The 24,375-nt window shown below is 41.7% G+C and overlaps 1 protein-coding gene across 1 annotated transcript in view; it reads right to left on the bottom strand.

Annotated features, from left to right (window-relative positions):
- Window positions 1–3,502: 3,502 nt before the first annotated feature.
- Window positions 3,503–24,375, bottom strand: part of LCP1 (lymphocyte cytosolic protein 1) — a 30,548-nt gene continuing 9,675 nt past the window's right edge. Inside the window, exons 2-16 of the mRNA XM_082073780.1 lie at window positions 23,122–23,212; window positions 21,162–21,313; window positions 20,316–20,445; window positions 18,719–18,851; window positions 18,044–18,125; window positions 15,908–16,073; window positions 13,892–14,034; window positions 11,391–11,486; window positions 10,693–10,888; window positions 9,967–10,045; window positions 9,612–9,726; window positions 8,635–8,768; window positions 7,515–7,638; window positions 6,490–6,614; window positions 3,503–4,999 (exon numbers count right to left, since the gene is read on the bottom strand). Coding sequence (XP_081929906.1) covers window positions 4,867–4,999; window positions 6,490–6,614; window positions 7,515–7,638; window positions 8,635–8,768; window positions 9,612–9,726; window positions 9,967–10,045; window positions 10,693–10,888; window positions 11,391–11,486; window positions 13,892–14,034; window positions 15,908–16,073; window positions 18,044–18,125; window positions 18,719–18,851; window positions 20,316–20,445; window positions 21,162–21,313; window positions 23,122–23,188 — 1,875 coding nt within the window. The 5' untranslated portion in view covers window positions 23,189–23,212 and the 3' untranslated portion in view covers window positions 3,503–4,866. The remainder of the gene's footprint in view (window positions 5,000–6,489; window positions 6,615–7,514; window positions 7,639–8,634; window positions 8,769–9,611; window positions 9,727–9,966; window positions 10,046–10,692; window positions 10,889–11,390; window positions 11,487–13,891; window positions 14,035–15,907; window positions 16,074–18,043; window positions 18,126–18,718; window positions 18,852–20,315; window positions 20,446–21,161; window positions 21,314–23,121; window positions 23,213–24,375) is intronic.

Below are 24,375 nucleotides of genomic sequence, written 5' to 3' on the forward strand. Positions count from 1 at the left end.
ATTGAAGCACTATGGGGTACACTTCCCCAACGTGAAATGTAATTTGACAGTGCCGCAAGCAGTGGAGGTAGGGCTAGCAGTGAAGGCCTGCCTCCCTCCTTGGAGATCTCTATTACTTGTCACTAATGTGGCTAACTGAGCCTTTCACTGGCATGTTACTTAGCCACAGGTCTGTTTCACTAGCACCCAAGCAGACACAGGTCTTGGGGAGAAGGCATGGAGAGGTTATTGCACCTAAGGCTTATTCACCACCTCTCAGACATGCAGGGTGTTCTCCTCCAGGGCTGCAAAATCAAAGGAGGACATCTTGCTGAGGGGCTGGGCAGAAGACATCTCCTAACCTCAGTGACAAACCAACACATGATGTTTCTGGTTTGCTTACCTGCAATGAAGAGCCAGGACAACTTCACAGGCTGCCAGAAGTGCCTGGCCACGGGACATCATCGCTTTTCTGCCTGCATGAGTCCAAAGCAACACCAGGCACATCAGCCGCCTGCTAGGAGATTTCCTGAGTGGGTGTGTGGGGTTTCTCTCCATGCTTTGTGTGTTCACAGATACTTGTTCCTCTATTACTTTAGATCCTTAATGCGTGCACTAGATGAGTGCCTGCCCTGTGGGAGTTCAGTGCTTATATGCATGGTTGGTTATGTAGCTTTCTGCCCTTCTCACAAATTTCAGGCATATCATTACTTGTGAGCACACGGCCTGTGAGAATTCTGGCCCTTCTCAGCTTTGGACAATTTATCATGGATCTGTAATAGCAACAGTAGCTTGCACCCGAGGAGCAAGATGGGTTTCTGTGAGATACCGGTGCCTTTAGAAAGTGATCAGGGCTCAAAAAGTAAATAAGAAGTGATGAAAAACAATGCTTTAAAAATAGTAATTGTATTTCAGAGCTGCGAGTTACTTTCTGAGCAGCAAACAGATCATCAGGAAAAAATGGTGACTTTTTCCTGGTGGCAGAAGTGAACTGCTGCAGAGTACTGATATACATAAAAAATATGAACAAAATGAGAACATTATTGAGTTATTTTGGTCCTAACTCAGTGTTTGCCTACACTAAACTATATAAAGTCCATCACCTTACCAGCACACAGAGCTCTCCTATTACTGACTTGCTTAATGATCAGCTTCTGAAGTTTGTGTGTAAATTTTAACTCTGACCTTGCTCTCCACACAGCAGGCAATGAGGCTCAGGCATTCAGTGACTCTACCCTCTGCTGCTCGCTTTGTCCACTTGCCTGAAAACACTGGACTTAAAGTGGCTGAGCAGCTTGGAGGAAAATGCTCCCAAATTCTTGACAAGTCCATTCTCCAGATGGTGGAGGAGGCTGCTGGAAGTGACAGAAGATGGGGAGCTGGAGAGTCTTAGCAGCAACTCAACACGTGTGCTTGCAAGATTGGAGGCACCAGGACCCATTTCTCCATCAAGCTGAAAGCAGCAGCAGCTGAGTACTTGCTGTAGGACCAGTGCTGCTCATGTGCTTTTTGCAGCTGTATCTACCAGAGGCAAGGTCCTGTTTTCCAAGTAGGAGACAAAACCAAAGCTGCTGCATGGTTAGGCAGCAATGGACGCCAGGACCTGAAGTTTGACATCTGACTCGCACCAGAAGTAAGCTGCAGTTGGAAGGAGGAGTGATGTCAGGTTGCGTTTTCGGTTCAATTCCATCTCTGGAGGAAATAGAAATATGACTTTGTCTATACAAGAGCACAGCAGCCAGCCGTGCTGCTTCCTACCCCCTTTCTAAAGCCAGGACAGACGATTTCTAGCCAGGATAGATGATTTACAAGAAGATGTAAAATCCTCATAATGCATTTAATTATGCTCTACTACACTATGGGGGAATATTTCCTTCTGAGTCCATCTGGTGATTAGACTGTACTCTGAAGCGTGTGGATTGATTGCCCTCATGGTTTTTTCTCCTAGTTAGTCTAACTGCTGATGCTTTATTTTTACTCATATGGATGTCTAAGCTTTTTTTGAAGCCTTGAAAATTATGATTAATTGTGCAATGAAAATCAATAATGGAAGTGCTTACAAAGCCAGCTTGATTTGGGAGTGAATCCCAAAGACAGCTGCTTTCTCTAAGAGTGATGAAAAAAGTTGGAGAAAAGCAATGGCAAAAGATTCCAGATCCTATTTTTGGTTTATGTTTGTCATGTTTAACCCCTTCAGCATCTTCTGGGAGCTTTATTACAGGCTCCTTTTACCAGTTCATCAAAGCAAATCCTCAAGTCCATCAAATAAACAAGAGGTGAATTGAAAAGTGAGAATGTTTATACTACTCTACCAGAATGCAGGTATTCCCACACCTTCAGGTCCATGAGAGCTTTATTTTTCAAGGGGGATCATAGAGGTAGGGATGAAGGTCTGATAAGACATTTAGTATAATATCCCTGCCAACAGCACTTATTCCCTTTTGTGCACTGGCAGGTGCTAGCACTTTGCCTTGGGTTAAATATCCCAATTTTTCTGTCTTTCCCAGAGGAGAGCATTTTCCGAGCTCATGCATGCCAGCCTCTAAAACTCCAGATATAGTGACTGCCATCTCGTGGTAAGGTGTCACTGGTGCCAGGGCTCACTGCTGGTGCAGAGCTGCAGGTTGGGGCTCAGGCATAGTGTCTCAAAACTCAGCCTGGGGGCAGGTGAGTAGCAACGGGGAGGGCTGTAAGGCAGGGTGCCTAGCTCCAGTGCCGGGATGCTGCGAAGATGGAGAAGCAGCCCCCTTTACAAAACATGCTTTGAATCTCCAGGGCCCCTGAAGTCCTACATCTTGCCTATGGGAAGTGCATGATGCATGAAAGCCTCCTCTCCCTGCACCTCTCAGCAGGATCCTCTAAAAATCCTACCCCCATGCAAAAAGAAAACTGAGTTGCTAAGGGCTGGTGAATGGGAAATGCCTGAAAATCCCTTCTTCTTTCTGGGGATTGCAAGTCCCTGCATTCGAGTTGGGACCAAGGGAAAAGCCCTTTCACCCTCACCTTAGTGGCATCTCCCATCCCTCATCTACTTCATCCCTCACGTCCACCCCTGAGTCTGGGGTGAGGGCATCTCCCTGAGACAGAGAACCCAGAGCAGGGCCATAGGTTCAGGAGAGGAACGGGGCAGCCAGATCTGATCAGGAAGAGGATCTGATCGTTAGTACAGGAACCGCGCTTGCCTTGCAGAGTGCTTAAAGAAACAAAGCTTACGGGTATGCGAGCAAAGGAAGAGGATGACAGGGATTGCACTGAATGGGGAAAATTGTACTGGGTCAGGCTGCAGGTCCAGCCAGCACAGTGTCCCATCTTTGGCAGTGTCTCAGAGCAGCATGTTCAGAAATTACCTAGGGAATAATTCTTCCTGCTTTCTGCAATCTATAGCTTCAATAACAATATGGAAGATAAATCCTTAGCAAGGCCACAGTTGTTGTTTTTTTTTTTTTTAAATCCATCCCTATTTCAGCCATACGATACACACTTCCCAATTAGCACATGCATTACTAAAAGCAAAGACTACACATTTGGCTTTATAGAACATTTTATTTGGAGAGACTTCTCACATCACTGAATATTGGTTCTTCATTAAGGCAATTCTGAAGGGGCGGGAGGGAAGGGATGAGGATAGGGAAGGAATTGAGGCTGTGTCACTGGGATTGCATTAAGGCAAAATTCCCTCCTTCTGCATTTCACCACAGTAAAATCCACGTAAAAGCCAGAACAGTAAACAACTCATGCCAAGGAAGAGATTCAGTGCAAATATATCCCACTATCTGTAGAAAGAGCTAGGTCCTCGGCTGAGGCAAACTGACAGTGTCTTGTCAGCTGCAAAGCTATGCTGATTTAGCTCCATTGAGGATCCCAGCCTGGGTTCAGGGAAGCATTTTAGTATGTTTCATACACAAGCACAGATTTAAATGCTCTCCTGAATCAGGCCCACAGCCCTTCGAGTGCAAGTCTTTAAAGTTAACAGAGTTTAATTTTTACCCACTACATAAATATGTCATTCTGTGTCCCTTTGGTTAACATCTTATTGCTACTAACTGAGTATATCCCCTCAGTTTCTTTAACATGGTTTTCATTTCTATCATGCTTTTCAACCTGCTTATGTTTTAAGTGTCTTATGACATAAAAATGAATTATGGAGAGCATTTCTTGCAAAGGTTCCACAGTTTGGGTGTTCTTGGAGGACCAGGTTACAGTATATTTTTTTCTAGTGAGTAGCAATGTACTCTGGGAGTAATGCCACTGATGGCAGAGGCATAACTTGCAGGGAAGAGTACTGCTCAGTTCATATACCAGAAACACATAGTAGTCTCCAAACACTTCTGTCTTTCCACAAGAATTTTGTAGGAGGATCCTACCATTCCAAAAATATAGTCAATGTAGACCACTCATACTTGCATTGGCTTGGGGAAATCACTTTTGTTATCCCAGGTGCAAACTGAAGGAAAATACGGCAGAAATGCTACCAGAAGCATGAAGACATTTTCAGGCAGAAGCAGCGTACAACATTTCATTATCCTAAAAGCTGTCTGTACCTCCCAAGTCAAAGATCTCCAGGTGACCTTTGACAGAAAACACTGGTATCCATTAATAAAAGGATATGTATAGGCCTCAGTATTAGAAACTTACTCAGGAATATGAAATGGTTATATGTAGCAAAGTGGAAAATAAAGCAAAGAAAACAAGCACATATTACTGTTCAAAACAAAACATTTCCTGGATACACGTGGATACACAACTTTCGTATGATCTGGAACCATGTATAACATTCATGCCTTAAAAGCATGAGCATTCTGCATATTTCCTTGATACGAAGAAGAGCATCCAGTTTGAGGAAGTCAAAAGGGTGAATACCAGGTATCGGTACAAGTCTTTTGTGCTTTAAACTTTATTCATGCCTTTTCCCATGAGGCAAGCAAACACTGTCATGACCATTTTGGGTTTTACTTCAACCAGGTCTTCTGGAAGGGCATAGACTCTTGCTCCAATTTTTCTTGCCATAGAGATGGCATATCTGCATTGCAGGGATGAAAAAAACAAAACAAATAAATAAATTAGTGCAGTAGCATTAATTTTCTCTCTGTTAAGAAGTTTTCCACGTTATCAGTACCAGAGTGGGTTGGGAACTCTCTTACTGATTCATCAAAACTAAACTTTTCTATAGGAATGTATGAGACAGGTTTGTAAAGAACTAATTTGTAGTAAAAGGTAGAGCGCATTCCCTGATGGTTAGAGCATGGGAGACTGCAGGTGAAAGTCTGATATGAAACATTTAGTCTTCCATCTCCTGAAAAATTATCCTCACAAACAGCCATTCTGGTCTTGCTCCCTCTATTTTTGGTTTATGTTTGTCATGTTTAACCCCTTCAGAATCTTCTGGGAGTTTTATCACAGGCTCCTTTTACCAGTTAATCAAATCAAATCCTCAATCTCTGCTGCTCAGTCTTCACATATAAACAAATTCATGAGGATGGAAAGCAGAAGGCTGATGTTGGTGGAGATCAGTGTTGTTGGAAAATCAACATTCAGGGACATTGAGTTGTACCCAGCATCTACAAGCTGACCTTCCTATCCTTCTCCTCCTCAGAGTGCACTGTTTCACGGCTGTTGGCTGTTGTCCAGGGGATATGTCTTTTATCTCTATTTTTCATTAAAAAAAAAGCTAGAAAACCTTGGGTTCTTCCCACTGCAGAGCACACACATTTGTGAAATTCTCCCCCAAATGCAGAGAAACATGTCGGGGGGGAGGAAGAAAGGGAGGACTGAAGAGGGTAACATTAGTAGAGGGATGAGGAAATTAAGTACGGAGAGAAGCACACATAGGACTGCAAGAAAGAGAGCAGGTGGTAGGAAATGGAAGGGAAAAACAGTAGTGAAAAAAGTCTTTATAAAAATAATGGCAGCTCTGGTTGCCTTTTCTCTTTCGTAGTTGCCACGCAGCAAAGGAGAAGCTAAATTGATGATCAGAGCAGGAAGTGATCTGTATAACTCCGAAAGGAAAAGGAGATGCCCCAAGGACTGACCCTCTGGTAGGAAATGGTTTGCACTCAGGTAAAAAAAAAAATCAATATCCCCATTCATAAAACCAGTTTTTCAGGCATGTCCTCCCCCTTCTCTCTTAAATATGCCCTTGTTCCACCCGTATGTGACTAAAGAGGTATCATGACCTCTAATCACTGGTTTCCATGGCTCACTATTGTTGGCATTGTTCCCTGACCTCTGAAAGAATTTTAAATTTAATAAGAGAAAGTAGGAGCCTGTGAAGCCAAGTAATTTTGATCCCTTCAAGGGAATTATAAAGCAGAAATTATAACATTACACACTTCATTTCCATTGATAGTCTTTTTTACTGCCTAAGTCCTAGCCTTCATGCTTCTAACTCTGGAGGTATTTCTCAGTTGAGGTTGTGCCAGATGACAATGATAGCAGAGCAGTTTTCAAAGACAGAGTTAGGGGAAGTCTGAGCAGGTAGCTCATGTTAAGTGTCACTTGGCACAAACGTACTTAGCATTATTCAGTTTCTCCTCATCATTCAGGTCCTCTGTTTTCAAGAGGTCATATTTGATTGATCCTGGTTGAATGGCATCAATGAGATCCAGGACTGGCATGCTGGTGCTGATTTTGCTATCCTGCAGAGATGAAGAATACAATTATATGCAAGAACAGGATGACAGATCTCCCACAAAGCCAGAGTCTACACTCAAGAGCCATGGATAGCTCAGTCAAAAGCCATTTAGATCTTCTCAAAAGGCTGCTTAGCATAATTTTTCATCTAAGGCAGACTAAAAATCCTTCCAAGGATTTTTTTCTTCCCCAATGAATGAGACATCATTAAATCAAAAGATGGGGTGCTGGGCTAGTCAATTTGCTTCCTGTGGGGAGATGACATTGATACACATCTACTGATGGGAGGTGCGAGTTAGACCAGCTGTGTGACTTCAGAGCTCATTACATGAAGTCTGATGGATCTGTCTTCTCCTGGTGCTCACTGCTGATTTATATCTGCTGAATGTTCCCCAGCTTGGCAAGTGTCTCAGATGTGTTAGCAAAACTGGAAACTCTGGAACTGAACCATCTCTGTGTTTATAAGGTGCCTTGCAAAATAGGGCACCACCTCTGAACGGTACTACCATATTATGAAAATATTGCTACTGATCTTTTTAATACTGTCATTTGTAATTGCTGTAATTTAATAATCAATAGCACAGCAGTTCTTGCTTAATTCCAGTCATCATTCCTGGCTCTACACTTTGATTTCCTGTGTCAAACTGGCATTGAAGGTGTTTCCTGTTACATTCATAACATGTTTCTGTTACCTTCTCATAATAAAGCCCCTTGAATAAAAGATCCGTATTTGAACATGCCTTTCAAAGGGAATGAAAAGTAATAAAATGTAATTAATTATATTATAATATATTGTGTACATGTATATATGTTTATATATCTATATACAGGCAATGTATATAATATACACACAAACACATTGAATAAGAGATTCCTAAGCAGAGACTTCTAACAAAAAACTGTACCTTGAAACTGGAGATGGTTGAATCCTTCCCGGCTGCAGTCAGTGTTTCATTAACCCAGCTGACAATGATTTCATCATTGACCTTCTCTCCACCACCAATGTCCTCAAGGATGTTCAGGGTGTACCTTAAGAGGGAAACCAGGATACCTGCATTTGCTCAAAGTCTACTGTAACCTCAGAACTGTCTTGTACGTGTGCAGCTTGACTGGGATCACCCCAACAGTCCCCTTAGACCTGATATTCCCCTGCTTCCCACACACTCACAGTATATATGGATTATATTATAACATTATATTCATCTATTTGGTCTAATTCACCCTTAGTTCCCTAATCACTGTTTTGGGAGTGTCAAGAGGTTTTGACACTCAAACTTCCTACAAGGTCTCTCTTAGTGGATCTAGGTGTAAATGACTCATTCTCACAATGCTTAAAAAAAAATCTCTGACTTTAAAGCTGGAAGGGAATTTTTATGTTCATGTAAGACTGACCTGCATAAATACAAGCCTCGAATATTTTGCTTGTCAGCATACACCTTGGAAAGACATCCCAAATTGATGGCAAGTAATCACCACATCTCTAGATTAATTACCTGCCTGATAAACTTGTACCTTGCTTTATAAGCTGAATTTAGCCTGCATTCAGTTTCTAACCACTGGGTCTCTTTACATCCGATTATGGAGATCACACAGAAACACACACACACATGCACAGAATTACATTAAAGTGGGGAGAGTTGCATCCACTTCAGGTGGATTATAAAACTTCTGCATCAATTCTTTGTTTCCAGTACATTCTCCCTATTCCCTGATACAGAAACCTTTCAACTTCTTCTTCACTCTTCCATGCAATGAACACTTATTCATGCTATACAGATAGTGACAATAATAATCTTCTGCATGAGCTGACTGTAATGGCTTTGCCCACAAGATAATGTGCTTCCTGATCACATCCCTAACTAGGAGTGAGCAAAAGATTACTCTGTCTTTGCGTATAAGTGCAAACAGAGGAGGGAGAAAGCTGTAACCTGTAGACCCTTCTCAGTGATAGCATCAGGAAACTATTACAATGTGAGCTGAGTATACCAAAACACTCAGAAGTTTGTATCTGACGGCCATATATACCTTCTCATCAACTGCCAGACTAAAGCCAGCGTGAGTGTACGGTTTCCTTCATTCAGATCTTGCCCAGCGATGCCAACAAGGGAAAATTTGGCTTGATTCTTTCCCAGTTCCACTGCATAGTTGCAGTTTTCAAGCTGTTAATGACAGGGTCAATTAGTGAGGTTCAAAAATATAGGAAAAAAAGAAGACAAGACACTATTACTTTAAATTCTATGGATTGCTTAGCCCAGAACCTCCTGGGCAAAGAGGAGCTGTGGGGCTCTGTGATAATGCAGCTGTTTGACTACCAGCAGCCAGTTCCATCCCCAAAATACCATGGTAAAGAGTTAACATAGAAGGAAATGTTGTACTTCATCATCAGGGCCTGGAAAACAGATTACCATGGAAAATACAAAACTATAGCTCACAGGTACCTCCAGCATCATGATATTGCACTGAGACAATGGATAAGTGTCCCAGTCAATATTTTAGGTCAGTTAATCACTCTCGCCTAACTGGATGGAATTAGTCATCCGGATAGCTGGAAGAAAGCTCTGTATTTAGCAGCAACTCTGTGATCAGTTCTTGATGCATCTGGTCAAGAATGCTTATCATCACTGTCTTCATTTGATGTAGAGAGCAGTGATCCAGACAGATGCAATTAAGCTGGTGCCATATGACTCACAATGAAGATGCATTATAATTGGTGACTAAGACAGTAGCAAAAGTGTTCTGCAAATACAGTTTTTAAATATTGACACAAATGGTGTCAAGTGTCTTTACTTTAGAAATATTGTTCATCTGTCAACAACAACCAGTGAATCAAATATATGTTTCTTTTTCAGATGAAAAATTCTTCACTGACTAGACAAAAAGTCATTTAATGTGCTGTACTTGGGGCTTGAGAGCAACACAAATGGCCACATTGCTGTTTGAAATGATATAGACATCCTTTAAGCGTAAGACATTGCTACTGGAGCTATTCCGGCTTTTTGTACCTTCTTCATGTTGCCACCCAGTTTAGGATATGGTGGTTTGTTCACTCTGTTCCAGTCTACTGGCACTTTGATCTTTTCGTAGAGCTGGAAGATAACCAAGGCATCTGACAGGTCACTGAAAAAAATAAAAATGGTATATCATTGTACAAACAATAGAGGAATGGAACTAAACTAAACTATCAGTAGAAGTAAACTTAGTTTCCTAAAAAAAAAAAAAAAAACAAACAACAAACCAAAAACAAACAAAAAATTGGCAGTTCATATTCTTATAGGGTCCAAAAGTTCTTATGTTTTTGTAAACAGTTACCTGGCTGTAGATATTATCATCTGAAGGAAGTGTAGTACCTCCCCTTACCTATATAAGTGATTTACACGTGGATTAACACCCAGGGAGTTCATCCAGTTCCTGAATGTCCTCTCTTCCCTTGTTTCACCTAAAACAACAGATACATCAATCAACAGGCCTGCAAAACACAACTCTCTCATAAAATAAGTGTCTTGTGATGAAGCCATAACTCAGAAATTATAGTGCACTGAACTACAAACAGAAGGAGACAGTGGGTGACATGTGAAATAAGAGAGCACAATGCAGCATGTAATATTTCTTCATGCCCTATATATTATAGTATTTAGGCAGATTGGCCTTGAAATGCCTTCAAAAATTCAAGAACAGCCTGTGCTGTAACACGAACAGTTTTGCTATGAGATTGAGAAAAAAGGACCTGAAGCTCAGCAAATGATCCATACAACGGTGGTCCTGACCCCAACTCAGAGCAAGCAGGCAGCAAGTTTTTGCAAGATCTGATTTTTAAATTACATTCTCAGTTAACAGAATGTCAGATCAAGCCTAATTTCAACTAACAAGTATGCACAATAGTCCATACTGGTTCAGACATCCCACAAACAGTTTTTTAACATGTACTATACACAGAACAGAACCCTCTTCTCAAGGATGCCTGTGCTAATGGTGCAGTGAATATATGCTGGAAGGACATAAGGTTAAGTTATTGTATCATCAACTGAAAGCAGGGATACTGCCGCATGGACGTCCAGAAGCGTCCTTTATTTGGATTTTCTTTACCTTCAATAGAGCTCCAATCGATGTCCTGGTTCTCTGGCTTATGCAGGGCAGGGTATTTGTTGAACAGGTTGGCTATGAAGGCCAAGTTTAGCTTTGGGTTCCCCCGGACGACGTCAGTGGCAGTGACAAACTGTCGGCAGCCCAGCCGCTCCGCCTGCTGCAGCATGCACTCCGCTCGCTGGACGTCGTCCTTCTCCTGTGCCAGCAGAAATTGGGGCCATCAGCCTCAGCCCAGTGCCTGGCACCGGACGCCAGACCCACTTGTGGTCTCCACATGTGGGGCTGTTAAAGCAGATCCTCGTGGAGTTTATAGCTGTCTCCTTTCCTGCTTTTACTAACAGCAGGTCTGTGTTTTCGAATGGGCTTTACCTACAATGCAGCCATCTCACTATATTGCTTTTTCCGTATAAAAGGGAGTGGATTGATAAAATACCTAAATAAATATATTTCAATACACTTGCTACATATTAGTAGTTTATCAGTGTGGTTCAATGGTTGTTAAAGTTTCAGCAATGGTATCTAATAAAAGGGAAAGCACATAATTTAATTATTTGAAAGCTTTGATATCTGAAATACAAGATCATATTGCAACGCTAAAACCAGTTTGCTTGTTCTGGCATCCCAGTGCAACTCCATGTTGGTCAGCAATACAAGTAACAGAAAATATCAGCATTCACTCTAAACTTATCTCATCTTACCCTTAATCCTGACATGTCAATAGTAATAGCTGGAATGCCTTCTTCATCTCCCTTGGGAGCAACTTGGTTCAGCAAATGGTAATAAGCTCTTGAGTCCTGTGACAGACAGAGAAATTAAATGGAGGAAAAATTACATCTAAAGCTCAGGTTTTGCATGCCAGCGCTCCCCTGAACAATGTTCCTGCATGATTCGTTTTTATTACATCAATCATTGGGCTACATAATTAAATTAATCTGGAAGCACTTAGCAATTCCTACTTTATGCTGTATTTGCCAGATCAATTTCTTCCCTAAGCCAATATATATATGCTGCAGAATGCTCAACATGTGAGACAAAAGGCTGTGTGTTGCACTTAGAAAAAAGGACAGCAAAACCAAAGTACTTAAAAGGGGTCTTTCAGAGCTTAAAAGGGCCTACAGGAACAATGGGGACAGACTTTTTAGCAGAGCCTGTTAGAATAGGACAAGGCTTAATGGTTTTAAATTAAAGGAAAGCAGATTCAGACTAGACAGGAGGAAGAAATTTTTTACAATCAGAGTGGTGAAACACTGGCCCAGGTTGCTCAAAGAGGTGGTAGATGCCCCATCCCTGGAGACATTCCAAGCCGGGCTGGACGGGGCTCTGAGCAACATGATCTAGTTGAAGACGTCCCTGCTCATTGCAGGGGGTTTGGACTAGATGACCTTTGAAGGTCCCTTCCAACCCAAACTGTTCTATGATTCAATATTAGAACTGACTTAATCTGAACATTAGATTAGAGATAAGAAAACACATACCTTTATAATGCTGTAGAAGTCAGATTGCTGAGCATTTAACAAAAGAAAATGCAGAAGGAGAAAGCAGATGTTTAAAGCGGATTTCAAAGCAATGCTGGAACAGTTATGGAAGAGAAAGCACAGTTTTCAAGGACAAAAGTTAAAATTGACAATGGTATCATCATTTTTCAGGCAAAAGAGCAGGAACAAGACAAGGATTTAACATCTTTTGTCTTTCATTTTTTGTGAAATGTAATGTTGCTTCTATGTGTGGAAAGTATTACTCTCACTTCAGAAATAACTCAGAAAACTGAAAACAAAGCTACAGGTTAGTGTCTAGGAACTTGACTAAACAACCCAACTAATAGTCTTCAAAATATAAAGCAGACTACCTGAAACATTTTCAGTCTTATACACCTGCATTACTACCCACCGTATGTGGAAAGTGGTTATTTATAATAGAAGAGAGGTGGGGTGACACACTTAATTATGAGGATGGCTGTAAAGGCTGAAGTCTTGGCCTCTGAGAGGTAAATGTGTGCTTCATTTTCCAGTTGTAAATATGGTGTGATTTATCTTTCAGTTGCAGGTAGGATTTAATCAGTTGCATTATAGTCCTCTCAGCCAGCCTACAGAAAGATGGGAAAGACTCCATTCTTTTCCTTTCAATGGATATTCTCCAGTGACTTCTACCCAGTGAACCAAAAATCTGTTACAATAAAAACTGCATTGTTGAATGTGACTCTCAGACTCTCCTGTTGCCTTCTCTGGTGGTTTTTTTTTATGTATGTCAAGAAAAACATGGTAAATGTCTTTTCATGCTTCAGCCTCTGGTGAAACCCACAACCAGGCACCTCTGGAGCAGAGCTTTTCCCATGTTATACTGGGAGTGGGCAGGTGGGGTCATGGCTGGTGTGCTGGCCAGCCCCTGGTTTGCCTGGAAGCCAGCTCAGACACCCTCCCTGATGTACCCCCTACAGCCCTGGGATGCCGGCTGGGTCTCACACTGTGGCTTTAGTGTCTGAAACTCATCAGTGTGCATCACTGAGGTTCAGATAGCTCTGCCTAAGAGGAATGAAGGTGCTACGGAGAAAGCTCTGCTGAAATCTGCACCTACAAGTCCATGAACTCCCAAGTATGTGAAATATGCTGCATGGACTAGAGACCCATCTTTACAAGTGCCTCTCCATCTAGCTATATTATTTTGAATAGTCCCACTGAATTAAAACCTGTGGGTAAGTGCATTCAGAGTTATAGCAAAGGTTGGTCCAGAGGAGCACATGACCCAGGTGCTATACCAAAGGAAAGATCAAGTGGGCGAATTGGAAGAGCCTCATCCTCTTCCCCTACAGTTTGTTACATATCTGGGTAAGGTCTAGCCTTCTCCAAAGCAAAGCCAGGTCAAGAGGCATTTAAGGACAATGAGGAAGGAGGAGAGCAATAGAGGCAGGGAACTGAAAATACAGCGGCAGTGTTTGTAGGCCCTGTCCAGAGACAGCAGTCATTCCTTTCCCAGGCATTTGGTGTGCTGGGACTGGCAGTGGTGACTGCGAGGTCAAGAGGAGGAGAGATACTACCAAGCAGAAAGGTAAACCCCACCAGAATGATTTTATGTACCCAGCTCCAAGTGCTTGGCAGAGCAATCTCAGCTGCTTGGGTTGTTTCAATGCACAATCCCAGTTTGGAGGGCCAATATTTGGGTTTGGAGCTACTGTTTTGCTATTGTTGGTCAGTGTTTCTCATACCTTGATGTCTGAGCTGAAGTTGTTGACTTTGTTGCATCCTGCATTCTCCAGGTGATAGTTTGCCCACCTCAGCAGCAGTTCCTCTGGAGACAACTTCATCAGATCCTCCAGGCTTTCTCCTTCCCTCAGAAGAGCGATCAAGGCTAAACAAGGGAAAAAGAAAAAATTCATGATGTTGTGAATACTTGTAGAGGAGAACGTATAACTATTTTCTTTCTTACTCATTTTGCTACCCTAGTTTCTAAAAGTAAGCAACAAAAGTGTTGCCAAAATTCAAATTTGGTTAGCATGACAGAGGACACAAACAGAAAAAGGGTCTCATTAATAAAATGAGGACAAAGCTTTAGCTGTGGATCGTATAGAAATGTAAGACAATTTCAGTGTGCTCTAAGAACTGCCCAATTTCCCTGCCCCAGATCGTGATTAAAAGATGATGATGTTGAGCAGCACAGGGGAAAAATGGGAATGAAAAAATGAGCACAGACTTTCTGCATCTTAGATGAAGGAAATCTCAGTGCCCTTCATGCTGAAACTGGATACACACAGGTATTCTGAAGAATTTGTACAGGACTTCATGGGCTCATGGGCCAGGAGGGTTAACTCATCTGTCAATTGGAGAAGATACTCTATTTCTACAGAAAAATTAATGTATTAGTTATGTCATAAAAGGAAGAAGAGGCAGGAGGGAAGGATTGACCCTTGCAACTGCAGGATGTTCAGCTGGTCTCTGGAGCATGAAAGGCTTCAGAACAAGTTTTGAGAAGAACAACTAATAACATGGAAACTAATTGCTAAAAAGGGAGAGTGTGTTATCCTGCTCTGATCTCCTGATTACTTTTGTCATTCCTTGAAAGAAATATGGATAATAGAAGTATCTGAAAAGAGAGTGGATCTTATTAAGAGAACAATGTTAAGACTGAGAAATAGCCTGTAAAAAGAATTCTTGTGGAGTTGATCATGGATTGATTTTTGGACTAATATTTTAATATTTTTTGCATCAATTGTCTTGGCACAAATACTAGCAATGTGCTAAAATTCTGATGGTGATATTCACTAGGTGGCATAGTCAACACAGAAGATTATCAAGAAATCAGATAGAAAGAACTAGATGACAGTAATAAAAATGCAATGTAATTTAATAGTGCCATGTTCAAAGACATTCACTAGGGAATTAATACAAATAACTGCTATTAGCTAAAAGCTTATACGAACAGAGAATGAGAACAACTTGAGTATATTAGGTGTCATCTGAGCTGTTCTGATCCACCATGTGATATGACCAGGCAAAAACTAAACGTGATATTAGTGCATCCCAGGTATTTCCCATAGAGTTTGGGATGTATTACTGCCTTAATTCCATCTGCTAATGAGAGCTCAGTGGAAATACAGTGTTCCATATTCAAGAAAGGGGAATTTCACCTGGAAGAGCTGCAGAGAAGGGCTATGAGAGAAAGAGAGAACCTGAAAAGAAGTAAAAATGGCCTTGGCTTGTCTACCCTCACAAACTGAAATCTGAGATGAGAAATGAAGGAGAAAATACCAGGAAAGGAAAAATAGCTATTAAGCTGGGCAAGGCTACCTACAAAGGAATGGGAACTGAGAACTCTGGAAACTGGTGGTTCCAGCCTAAATTATTCTGTGATTCTATAATTCTGATTTCACCAAGAAAGAGGAGATGTTTGGCAATGGTTTCATCAAAAGCAAGAACACAGCTTCCTGAATGCAGTGTAGCATTTCTTTATCCCAGAGTTAGTGCCAAAACACCAATGTACTTGGGTGTAGATCATCATTCCTGACCCAATGAGCACGAAATTGGCTCTGCACATAAAAGCCTATCCACAGCCTTGGACTTTGGAGTGCTGGAACTTGTGAAGAGCAAGGGAAATTAGAGTGGTCAAGAAGACAGGTAACAAATACTGGAATAAAAATTGAATTAAGAATTTTTTTGTAAAGAGCTTTATCCTAAAGGCTGTTCAGTATTAACAGTAGAGCACTGAAAGCAAGAGGCATACATACCTTCATTCCTGCTGATCTCTATGTCAGCAAAGAGCCCAATTTTGATGACTTGCCATAAAAGACCCAAAACCAGGTAAGGTTTCCCTTCTTTTAAGTCTTCAGCTCCAATGTTAACGACATGGCACCCAATGGCTGAAGCAGAGTTCAGGGCCAGGTTCAGATTTTCCTAGGGAAAGAAGAAAACTTATGAATTATGCAGTAACTGGAGAGCTGAGGATACAGGAAGGGAGCACAGACAAAACTAGTGAAATCTGTGAAGAGCTCTGCTGTTAAGGCATTTATGTACAAGTCTGACCACAGGGAGCAGGTGAATTCAGAATCTCCTGGGATTACAGGTGAGTTCTGGGTCCCAACAAGAAGATGGAAATGACCTTTAGGGGTTGGACTAGATGACCTTCAAAAGTCCCTTCCAACCCAGACTGTTCTATGATTCTGTGACCTCTTTGGCAAAGGTGAAAGACACCACGTCACAGGGCACTGGAGCTCAGAGCATACGTCTGCATTCATAGTGATTATCCACAGTGATAATCCTGGTTATCAAAGCCAAGGCCTTCCTACAGCCAATGCACAGGCACATTTTCAAGTGCAGACCTAGCTTCAGCACAGGGCAAGTTCTCCTCCACTCAGTCTTGCACACATGGAGGAATGAGGGAGCTACAACCCAGTCAACCAGCAGATATTCCAGGCTTGTCTCTCCCTAAGCAGTACACAACAGCCCTAACTCCTAAGATACAAATAAGTTGCTAATGGGCAAAGTACACAAAAAACACATGGTCACAGGAATAAACTTGCTGAGTTTGTAACCTTGCAGTTCAGCCCAAGTCAGAAGTGGTCAAGCCTGGATATTTTGGTTTTGAACTGTGGAGTATGGAGTCCTGTTTTGGGAGTGTTCAGGGGAAGCAGAGGGATTCCGTGATGCACAGTGAGGGGCAGAAAGAAAGTGATTTTTCAAGAACATTATGTTCCTTCACTGCTCCCTATTTAAAACAAAGGGTACAACAAAATCTGATCCGCAAGTCTGCACTATTCGAAAAGGTGGCTTAGTAAACATAGGGCAAGTAAAGCAGGCAAAGAAGCCTGAAAAATATAATATGTCTACAGATTTGCAATTTTTCACATAAATTTCATCACTGTTGGCATGACAGAGAGATTTGATTAGATACAAAATGCAGAGAGAGACATAGTATAAATTCTCATAAGCTAGAAAAATTGGAGCATTTCAAATTAATTACCTTTTCTCCATCAGACAGCTGTAAAAGGGTTAAGTTAAAGTGGAAGCTATATTGATCAAATCATGTCTGTGTGTGACAGGGATTGATCTGAGCTGCATCTCTAAGCTGTGCTGCTGACTAGAATGATTAGAACTGAAAAATGTGGTATACAGCATAAAAATCCAATTTAATGGCTTCTGAGCTTACTTGAGCCTGGCTAATGTTCCATCAAATCAGAGCAGCTAAGGGCTAAACTGGGTTAGGTTCATATCTATTCCTTATATCTATTTATATTTTATACCCAGATACGTGGATGCTGTTCATGTAAAAATATCTCTCTGCATAATGCTGTGTGAGAAACACAATAAACTTTCAATAGGTGAAAATTAGCTTTTTTGTCCAATTTTTATATCATATACATGTGCACATAATATTCAGTTTTCAAGGTGAAATAGCATGGCTTGTGAAAGGCAAGCAAAGGCTATGGTCCCATCTCAGGCATGTTGCACATCACGGTACCTCCTGAATCACAGTTAATATTTTAGTGAGGTCACCAGAGTGCAAAACAGTCTGTGACCTTAGACGTGGCGTGCAGCCTCCTGAGAGCTGCTCCACCTGGAATTGGTCACTGTATTATCTAGTTGTTCTTGCATTAATATGGCATCTACCACACATCTTTGAACTGGTAAACATTATACAATGGGTCAAATGCAAACACAAATACAATTTGTTTAGTCAGGTTGCCCATATTTTTGGAAAGACACATAAATGTAAGTGTTTATGTTTTTACAACATGGACCTGAACATCTCACTTTGCCACAAACCGTTTTGCCTCATTGTGTTGGGCAGCACCACGGTATCACCAGCTTTTGCTTTAAGTGATTAGATCAAAGCATCCCAAGGAAAAAAGCAAAGAATCTTGTACCTGTATTGTGAAGGGCGTGAGTTTCTTTTTGTTGATTGTTCTTTCATCAATAGTATCTGGCACTGAAAAGTTGATCATCTTACTGGAAATAAAAGAAAAGAAATTAAAATAAATACACTACTAGCTATGTGCACACAAAATACAATACAGCTTTTGTAACTATGCTGTAGGACAAGTCAAAGAGCTGGACAATTACTGAACAAATATAGTCAGACTCTGTTTTTACTCATAAAAACACAGGCACACACGCAATACTCAAGAAATCATTTTGGGTCACATGCAGATTGTACTATAATTGTGAGGCCAAGAATGCCACAAGGTCAAATTGTGCATAAAGTTTATCGTGCAGTAAATTTCTGTGAAAGCACTCACTGTCTTATGCTGCTTTGTGTGAACCCCCAAAAGTCCTTGGACAAAAATAAAACCAAGTAACTCCTCAAATTTCACTGACTTCATCTTATTGCAAGGGTCTGGAGGCAGGGAAAAACTCTCATTTAACATGAAAGAAGCTTTATATTTTTTAAAATAAAAGAAAGGAAAAAATAGCATTATTAAGGCCTTGAATCTGCAAAGATTAATGAGCTTAATGTAAAGTTAGCAGCTTCCATTTAAGCAGAGACGTGAGTTTCTGCAGAGGCACAGTTCCCTTTTGTGAGAAAGACAGGTATTATTTACCAAAGCACTATGCCATCACCGACTGCCTGGAAGAGGTCATCTGTTTCTGGATTCATTGGGACCACATGCTTACAGTCAGGGTCCTTCTCAAGGGCTTTATTAATCCAGTTGACAAAGGCATACTTTTCTTCCTCTGTGGACACAACATCAAATCCATCAGTTTGCTGTGCAATAATTCTACCATCATTTTACTTACAAAGGCTGAACTCCTTGGGGAGAAGACTCTCCTATCAGCGTGAGTGATTAATGAACGCCTACAAGGGAAGAAGGCTCCGAGGAGACAAATAATGAGCTGAAGACGGCAAATGAGCTGGTTAATACTCCTTCCACACTCCTTCCCGCTGACTGGGGTTGCCCGGTGTCATGAGGGCAGGCACATGATAGAGACTGGTAATTAAGTTCACGTGATTCAACTGTATGTTTCAGTTGCTATGCTCTGCTAAGCCTAATTTGTGCTTGCACCGTAATTTGAATGCACTGTTGTATCACTCTGCTAAATCAAAATCCCATGTAACTTCAAATACGTTGAAATAAGTGAATTCTGTATTTTACATTACAGCCTCCACATGTGGAATATCTAGAAGATCCTGGCCAGGGTGTGTTGGACACTGACAAAGAGTATTCAGAGGGTAATGGGGCAATATTCCCTGTAGTCCAACAGGGCTGTAACGTAGCTATCCTGTACCAGCAGCAGCTCACACCATCGCCAGTAGCTCAGGGAAGGTGTCCTCTGTGCTCAAGAGGGTGGAGACCTTGGAAGCATCCTCCACTCTCCCTTCCCTGGCAAGAGTCAGTTCCCTATCCCTGCCCCTGGAGAAGACAGCTAAGGATGGGACCTCCTCCCTGTGGAGATGCTTCAGAGCAGACTGTGCCCAGGAAGAAGCAGAAACAACTCTGGCTGCCCCAAACCTTCAGCTTGGAGAAACAGGCTGGGAGAAGAGCCTTGATGGGGTCGTGCCCTCTTTAGAAAAATGTCAGGAAACATTTGGTTACAGGTGAGTTTGGAGAGACTGCCAACACTGAGGAACCTGTGTCTTGCCTCACCATTGAGCAGGGACAGCACTGGGCCAGTCTTTGTGCTGCTGCAGCCGTGCCGGGAGGCTGTTCTCCAGCAGAGCTGCAGTGCCGCTATGGCAAGGGAAGCTGAGCCCCTGCAGCTTCCCCCTGTAGCCACAGCTCTGTCCAGCCCAGAAAACCAGCTCACACTATTTTTGACAAAGAGCCTTTTCAGGTGCTTTGTCACCTTCTCAACTCTTTCCCCTGCACCAGCCTTGCCTGAACAGCTGCTGAAGCTCACCGAGGCCAGAGCACCTGGGTTTGCACCAAGATAAGGTGTAGATCAGGGGTGTCAAACTCATTTTCATTGGGGGCCACATCAGAGTCACGGTTGCCTTCAAAGGGCCAAAAGTAATTGTACGACTGTATATATGTAGGAGTAGTTACATTTATACAGTCCTAAAATTATATTTGGCCCTTTGAAGGTAACCAGGAGGCCAATGTGGCCCCCAGTGAAAATGAGTTTGACACCCCTGGTGTAGATGATCTCAAAGGGCACACTTGTTCCTGTTTACTATCAGTGTAGGACAGCTGTACCTACCTGAGTATGAGTGTTGTGTGCCGGCACTTGACTGCTCGGACGTCCCACCGATGGCACAGATCCCCTCCTTTTTGTTGATTTGTTTTCGGAATGACTTAGCAACATCATCACTCTTCAGATTTTGGAAAATCTTTCAAGCACAAGAGACAATTTTAAAATTTCAGAGAATCAAACCGAGTTAAAACAGTGATGCCTTGGACCAGGAGATGTGTCCTCTCTGCTTCATACACATGGAAGCACAGCTTGAGTATTATTCAGTGGGTTTCTGTGTAAAACCTGTGTATCTGCGGTGGCAGAGCAGGATCGTACACAGCTTTTATGTTTTCAAAGCAGTGAACAAAGATCACCTAAGTAACAGAAGCATACATGGTACCAAACCATGGAGCTAAGATGTGCAGGAGTAAAGCCTTTAACAGTTTCAGTTTGAAGAAAATATGAGTATTTTAGCATTTGCTTTTGTCCCAGTTCAGGCTAGAAAAAGAAGCAGCTTTTTAGTAGAAAAAATGTCCCATAAAGTTTTCAGTTTCAATCTGCTGGAATTTTTCATAACCATCTAGCCAGAACACAATATTTTTGCAACTTGTGACTGAAACACTTCATCCTTCTGCATCAACCAAACAGGAAGATATTAAGTCTGTTCAATATGCAGCTGCGTTCATGTAACTTGTCCCATTTAATTGCAAGATTTCTAGTTCAGTTACCTCCTGCTCTCATCTTTTCCAGAGAGGGGACTCCTCAGATTGACTAGTTGCCCATGAGACCCTGTGCTTGTGCCTCTGCTGTGCCCTGGGGACCACCCTGAATAACCCACCTGGCACCTTACTTACTAAATAAATAATATCTTACTGAAATAAAATCATCAAAACTGATCCTGCCATCCCCCGTGGTGGTCAAATTCTGAATGAGTTCTCTGGCTTTATATCCTGGGAGAGGGAGGTTGGCTGCCTTCAACACGTCTGTTAAATCGCTGGCGTGGATGAAGCCATTCCCACCAATATCTGCAAAGATTAAAGCAAACATTTAGATTCAACATTAGCCTAATAAAATTTTATGCACACAAAGGCTGTTGTTTTTATTGTACCTGGGGAAGGGTACGTTATATGTAAAGATTTGATATCCTGAAATCTAGAAATCTGATAATTTCAACGACCGCAGTGTCATTCATACCCAATAAAAAAATCACAATCACTATTTAACAAACCATAGCTCATACAGATTAATTTATTTGTTTTAGAAACAGGGTAATATTTTAACAAAGCTAGCTTTAGATGGATATAATTGTATTTCCAAGGTTTACATGTAGACAAGCATGTGAGTGATTTATAGAGGGAGTATCCTGTCTACAGAACAGCTACAGAAAATGGACTTGATGCAATACAGAGTTACATGTTACATGTGCATGTATTCATATATATAACTAGTGATTTTGGCCCATTTTCTTCATCAAAAGTCATGAGTTCAGAGGCTTGGAGCTGCATATGGTCATTCTCAAAATAACAACTTGGTGTATCTCTGCAATGATGCTAACATGGATAATCCTGCTGACCTTGTTACAAGATCCAGGGTAGGAATTTATGAGAAGTCACCAACAAAGGTTAAATGGTCCTTTCTTCTCCACCAGTTTGTGCAAATCCCCACAAATAAAAAAGGAAACAGAATCTATTGTGTGAAGAGTTTCTGTTAAAACACTATTGTTATGTACATAGTTATATATACATCTATATGGTTATATATTTATATTTAGGTTTTATATATCTATATTTGTATTTTATATATCTGTGTGTTTCTTGTTCTGCAGGCTCTTTTTCCACAGCCCAGTGCCTAAGGTGATTTCAAAGAAGCATATTGCAGATTTCCTGCGTGAGGAGTTGCAATGTGAGTCACCTGTTGCATACTGCAAAAAGGCACTCAGTTCTCAGCACCAGTAGCACAGATTCATACAGATTGCATAAGGCATCCTATCCATTTGTGAAATCATACAACAGAAGGATCTGGACTCAGAGAAGGAAATGTCTGGGAGAGGAACCAGAGCTTGCTTCCAGCATTTGCCTTGTCAGTGCATTGGGTGTATGGGGCACACACAGTGACCAGATATTTAGGATTGCCAGCCTGGAAGACTGCGTGCTCAGAAATCAAACAGCCATCACCTGAAGCAGCAAGGACAACTGATTAACACATAATCCAGCGAGGCTGACAAATCTAATAGAAGATAAGTGAGATGTGAGAAGCATAAGGACCTTTACTTAGAATCTGGATAGACAGTGATAGGTCTGCATGACTTTAAAGGAGATAAATCAGATGAGATCTTTAAAGCCTTTGAAAGGAAACACACAGTTTAAAAACATAAGGAGCTTGAAAGGTCATAGTAAAGGGATTACAAATTTTGTAGCCGTTTGCGTATTTGTCCTCTCCAGATTCTCCCCCCTGCAGAGGGTGTACTCAATTAACCTTAGAATAAAAACTTTTTGCCTTCAAAATAATTTGTCGGGAATAAGCAATATTCTTTGGAAAATACTTGAGAGTATTTCCAACATGGTTTTCTGTACAGCTTTTGAGGCTGTTTCATAAACCCTGCCGCTCATTGCCCCACCATCTCTCTCCAGTAAGAAGACATGGCTCTGCAGCGTGCTGATGGGGTTTCATCCAGGAGGCCTGCGGTGGCAGGAAAAGGACCTTCTGTGGTTTCTGTGACACAGCAGATCAGTGCTGGAGTAATCTCCATTTCCTCGCAGCTGGTCCGTACATGAGAAAAGAGCTCGCTACGGCTTCACACTTCTGCAGCGTCTTTCCTGTTTGCTGTACTCACCAACTTTGCCAAAAGCCTCTCGTAGCTCTGCCATCTCCTCCTCTGAGAAGTGTGCTGTCGACGCCATTTCTTATTTCTCCGAGGGGTGGGTCTGCAAGGAGAAAGCACTTGTTTTTATTTTGTGTCTTTTTGGGTTTGTAATCATGATAAAAAAGAGGGGTTTTCACTGGGGATTGACAGCATGACTCGAAGTCTTGAAGCAGCTCTCCATGGCTGAAAACCCAGTTTGTCTGCAACTCAAAATGAAGGGAAGGGGTAAAATTCTAAGTATGTGAAATAAAATCAACATAACTCCCGTTGTTTTGCCAAGCCCTGCTCAAAATCCTACAAGTTTTATTTATACAAATTTAATTGGAATTAAGCCCCACCTCTGCTAACTTCTGTTTCTCATGGAGAAAGCAGACAAAATTGTGCTGGTTCTTGTTTTATTCCCCCTTTGGAAACACAATTCACCATGTGCTTCTTCAGCTGTGCTGGCAGAGAAGCAGCAGCCCTGTCTGCTCCAGGGGCTCTGGGCTGGAGCTGGAGTCCCAGGTGATATTTGCACCCCTATCTTTGGGTACCTAATGAAGAAGCTGGTCACCCTTATGGGGTGGATGGATGGAGAGAAGTTCCTTCACAAGGTGTTCAGAGCATCAGGTCAGGCTTCCAGAGCACTAATTCTTTTTCTGGCTATGGGGAGAGTTTAGGGATTTTGCCCCCAAAAGGTACTTAAGTTAGTGCTTGAGGTTGGAGGGCATTTTAGGAATGGGTGGCCAGAAAGAGTTTTCCTGCCTTTCCTCCCACCAAAGATACAGAACAGGAGGAAGGATCAGACTTTTCCATTCTAGACACCTTTCTTAATAATCAGAAAGGGAAAGTTTACTTGTTTTTCACATCATTTAATACACTGCCAGAAGATGCACATTATACCCTTCTGCTTTATCAGGCATCTACTGTCCCTTACATCTATTCATAAGGAAACTGTCCAGGAGAGAGACTATCTATTATTCTATATTTGTGAGAATGACTGTAGTGTCCTATGTCTCTTTAAGTATTAATTAACCAAACAACTATTTAAACAGAATAGAATGGAAACCTGAGTTGATCCTGGAAAGTGGTTGCTGTAGCTACAGTGTTCAAATGAAGAAAAAAAAAAAAAATCAGAAGTACCTTATTCCCAGACTGAAACCAACATTGCATCCTGGAAGCTTGGATTGCAAACTTTATACCAAGAGAGGGATAATTTTTTGAAATACAGATTTGCTATAGCCC

This window comes from Streptopelia decaocto, assembly GCF_964273445.1.
Source record: "Streptopelia decaocto genome assembly, chromosome: 1".
Classification (NCBI taxonomy): Eukaryota; Metazoa; Chordata; class Aves; order Columbiformes; family Columbidae; genus Streptopelia; species Streptopelia decaocto.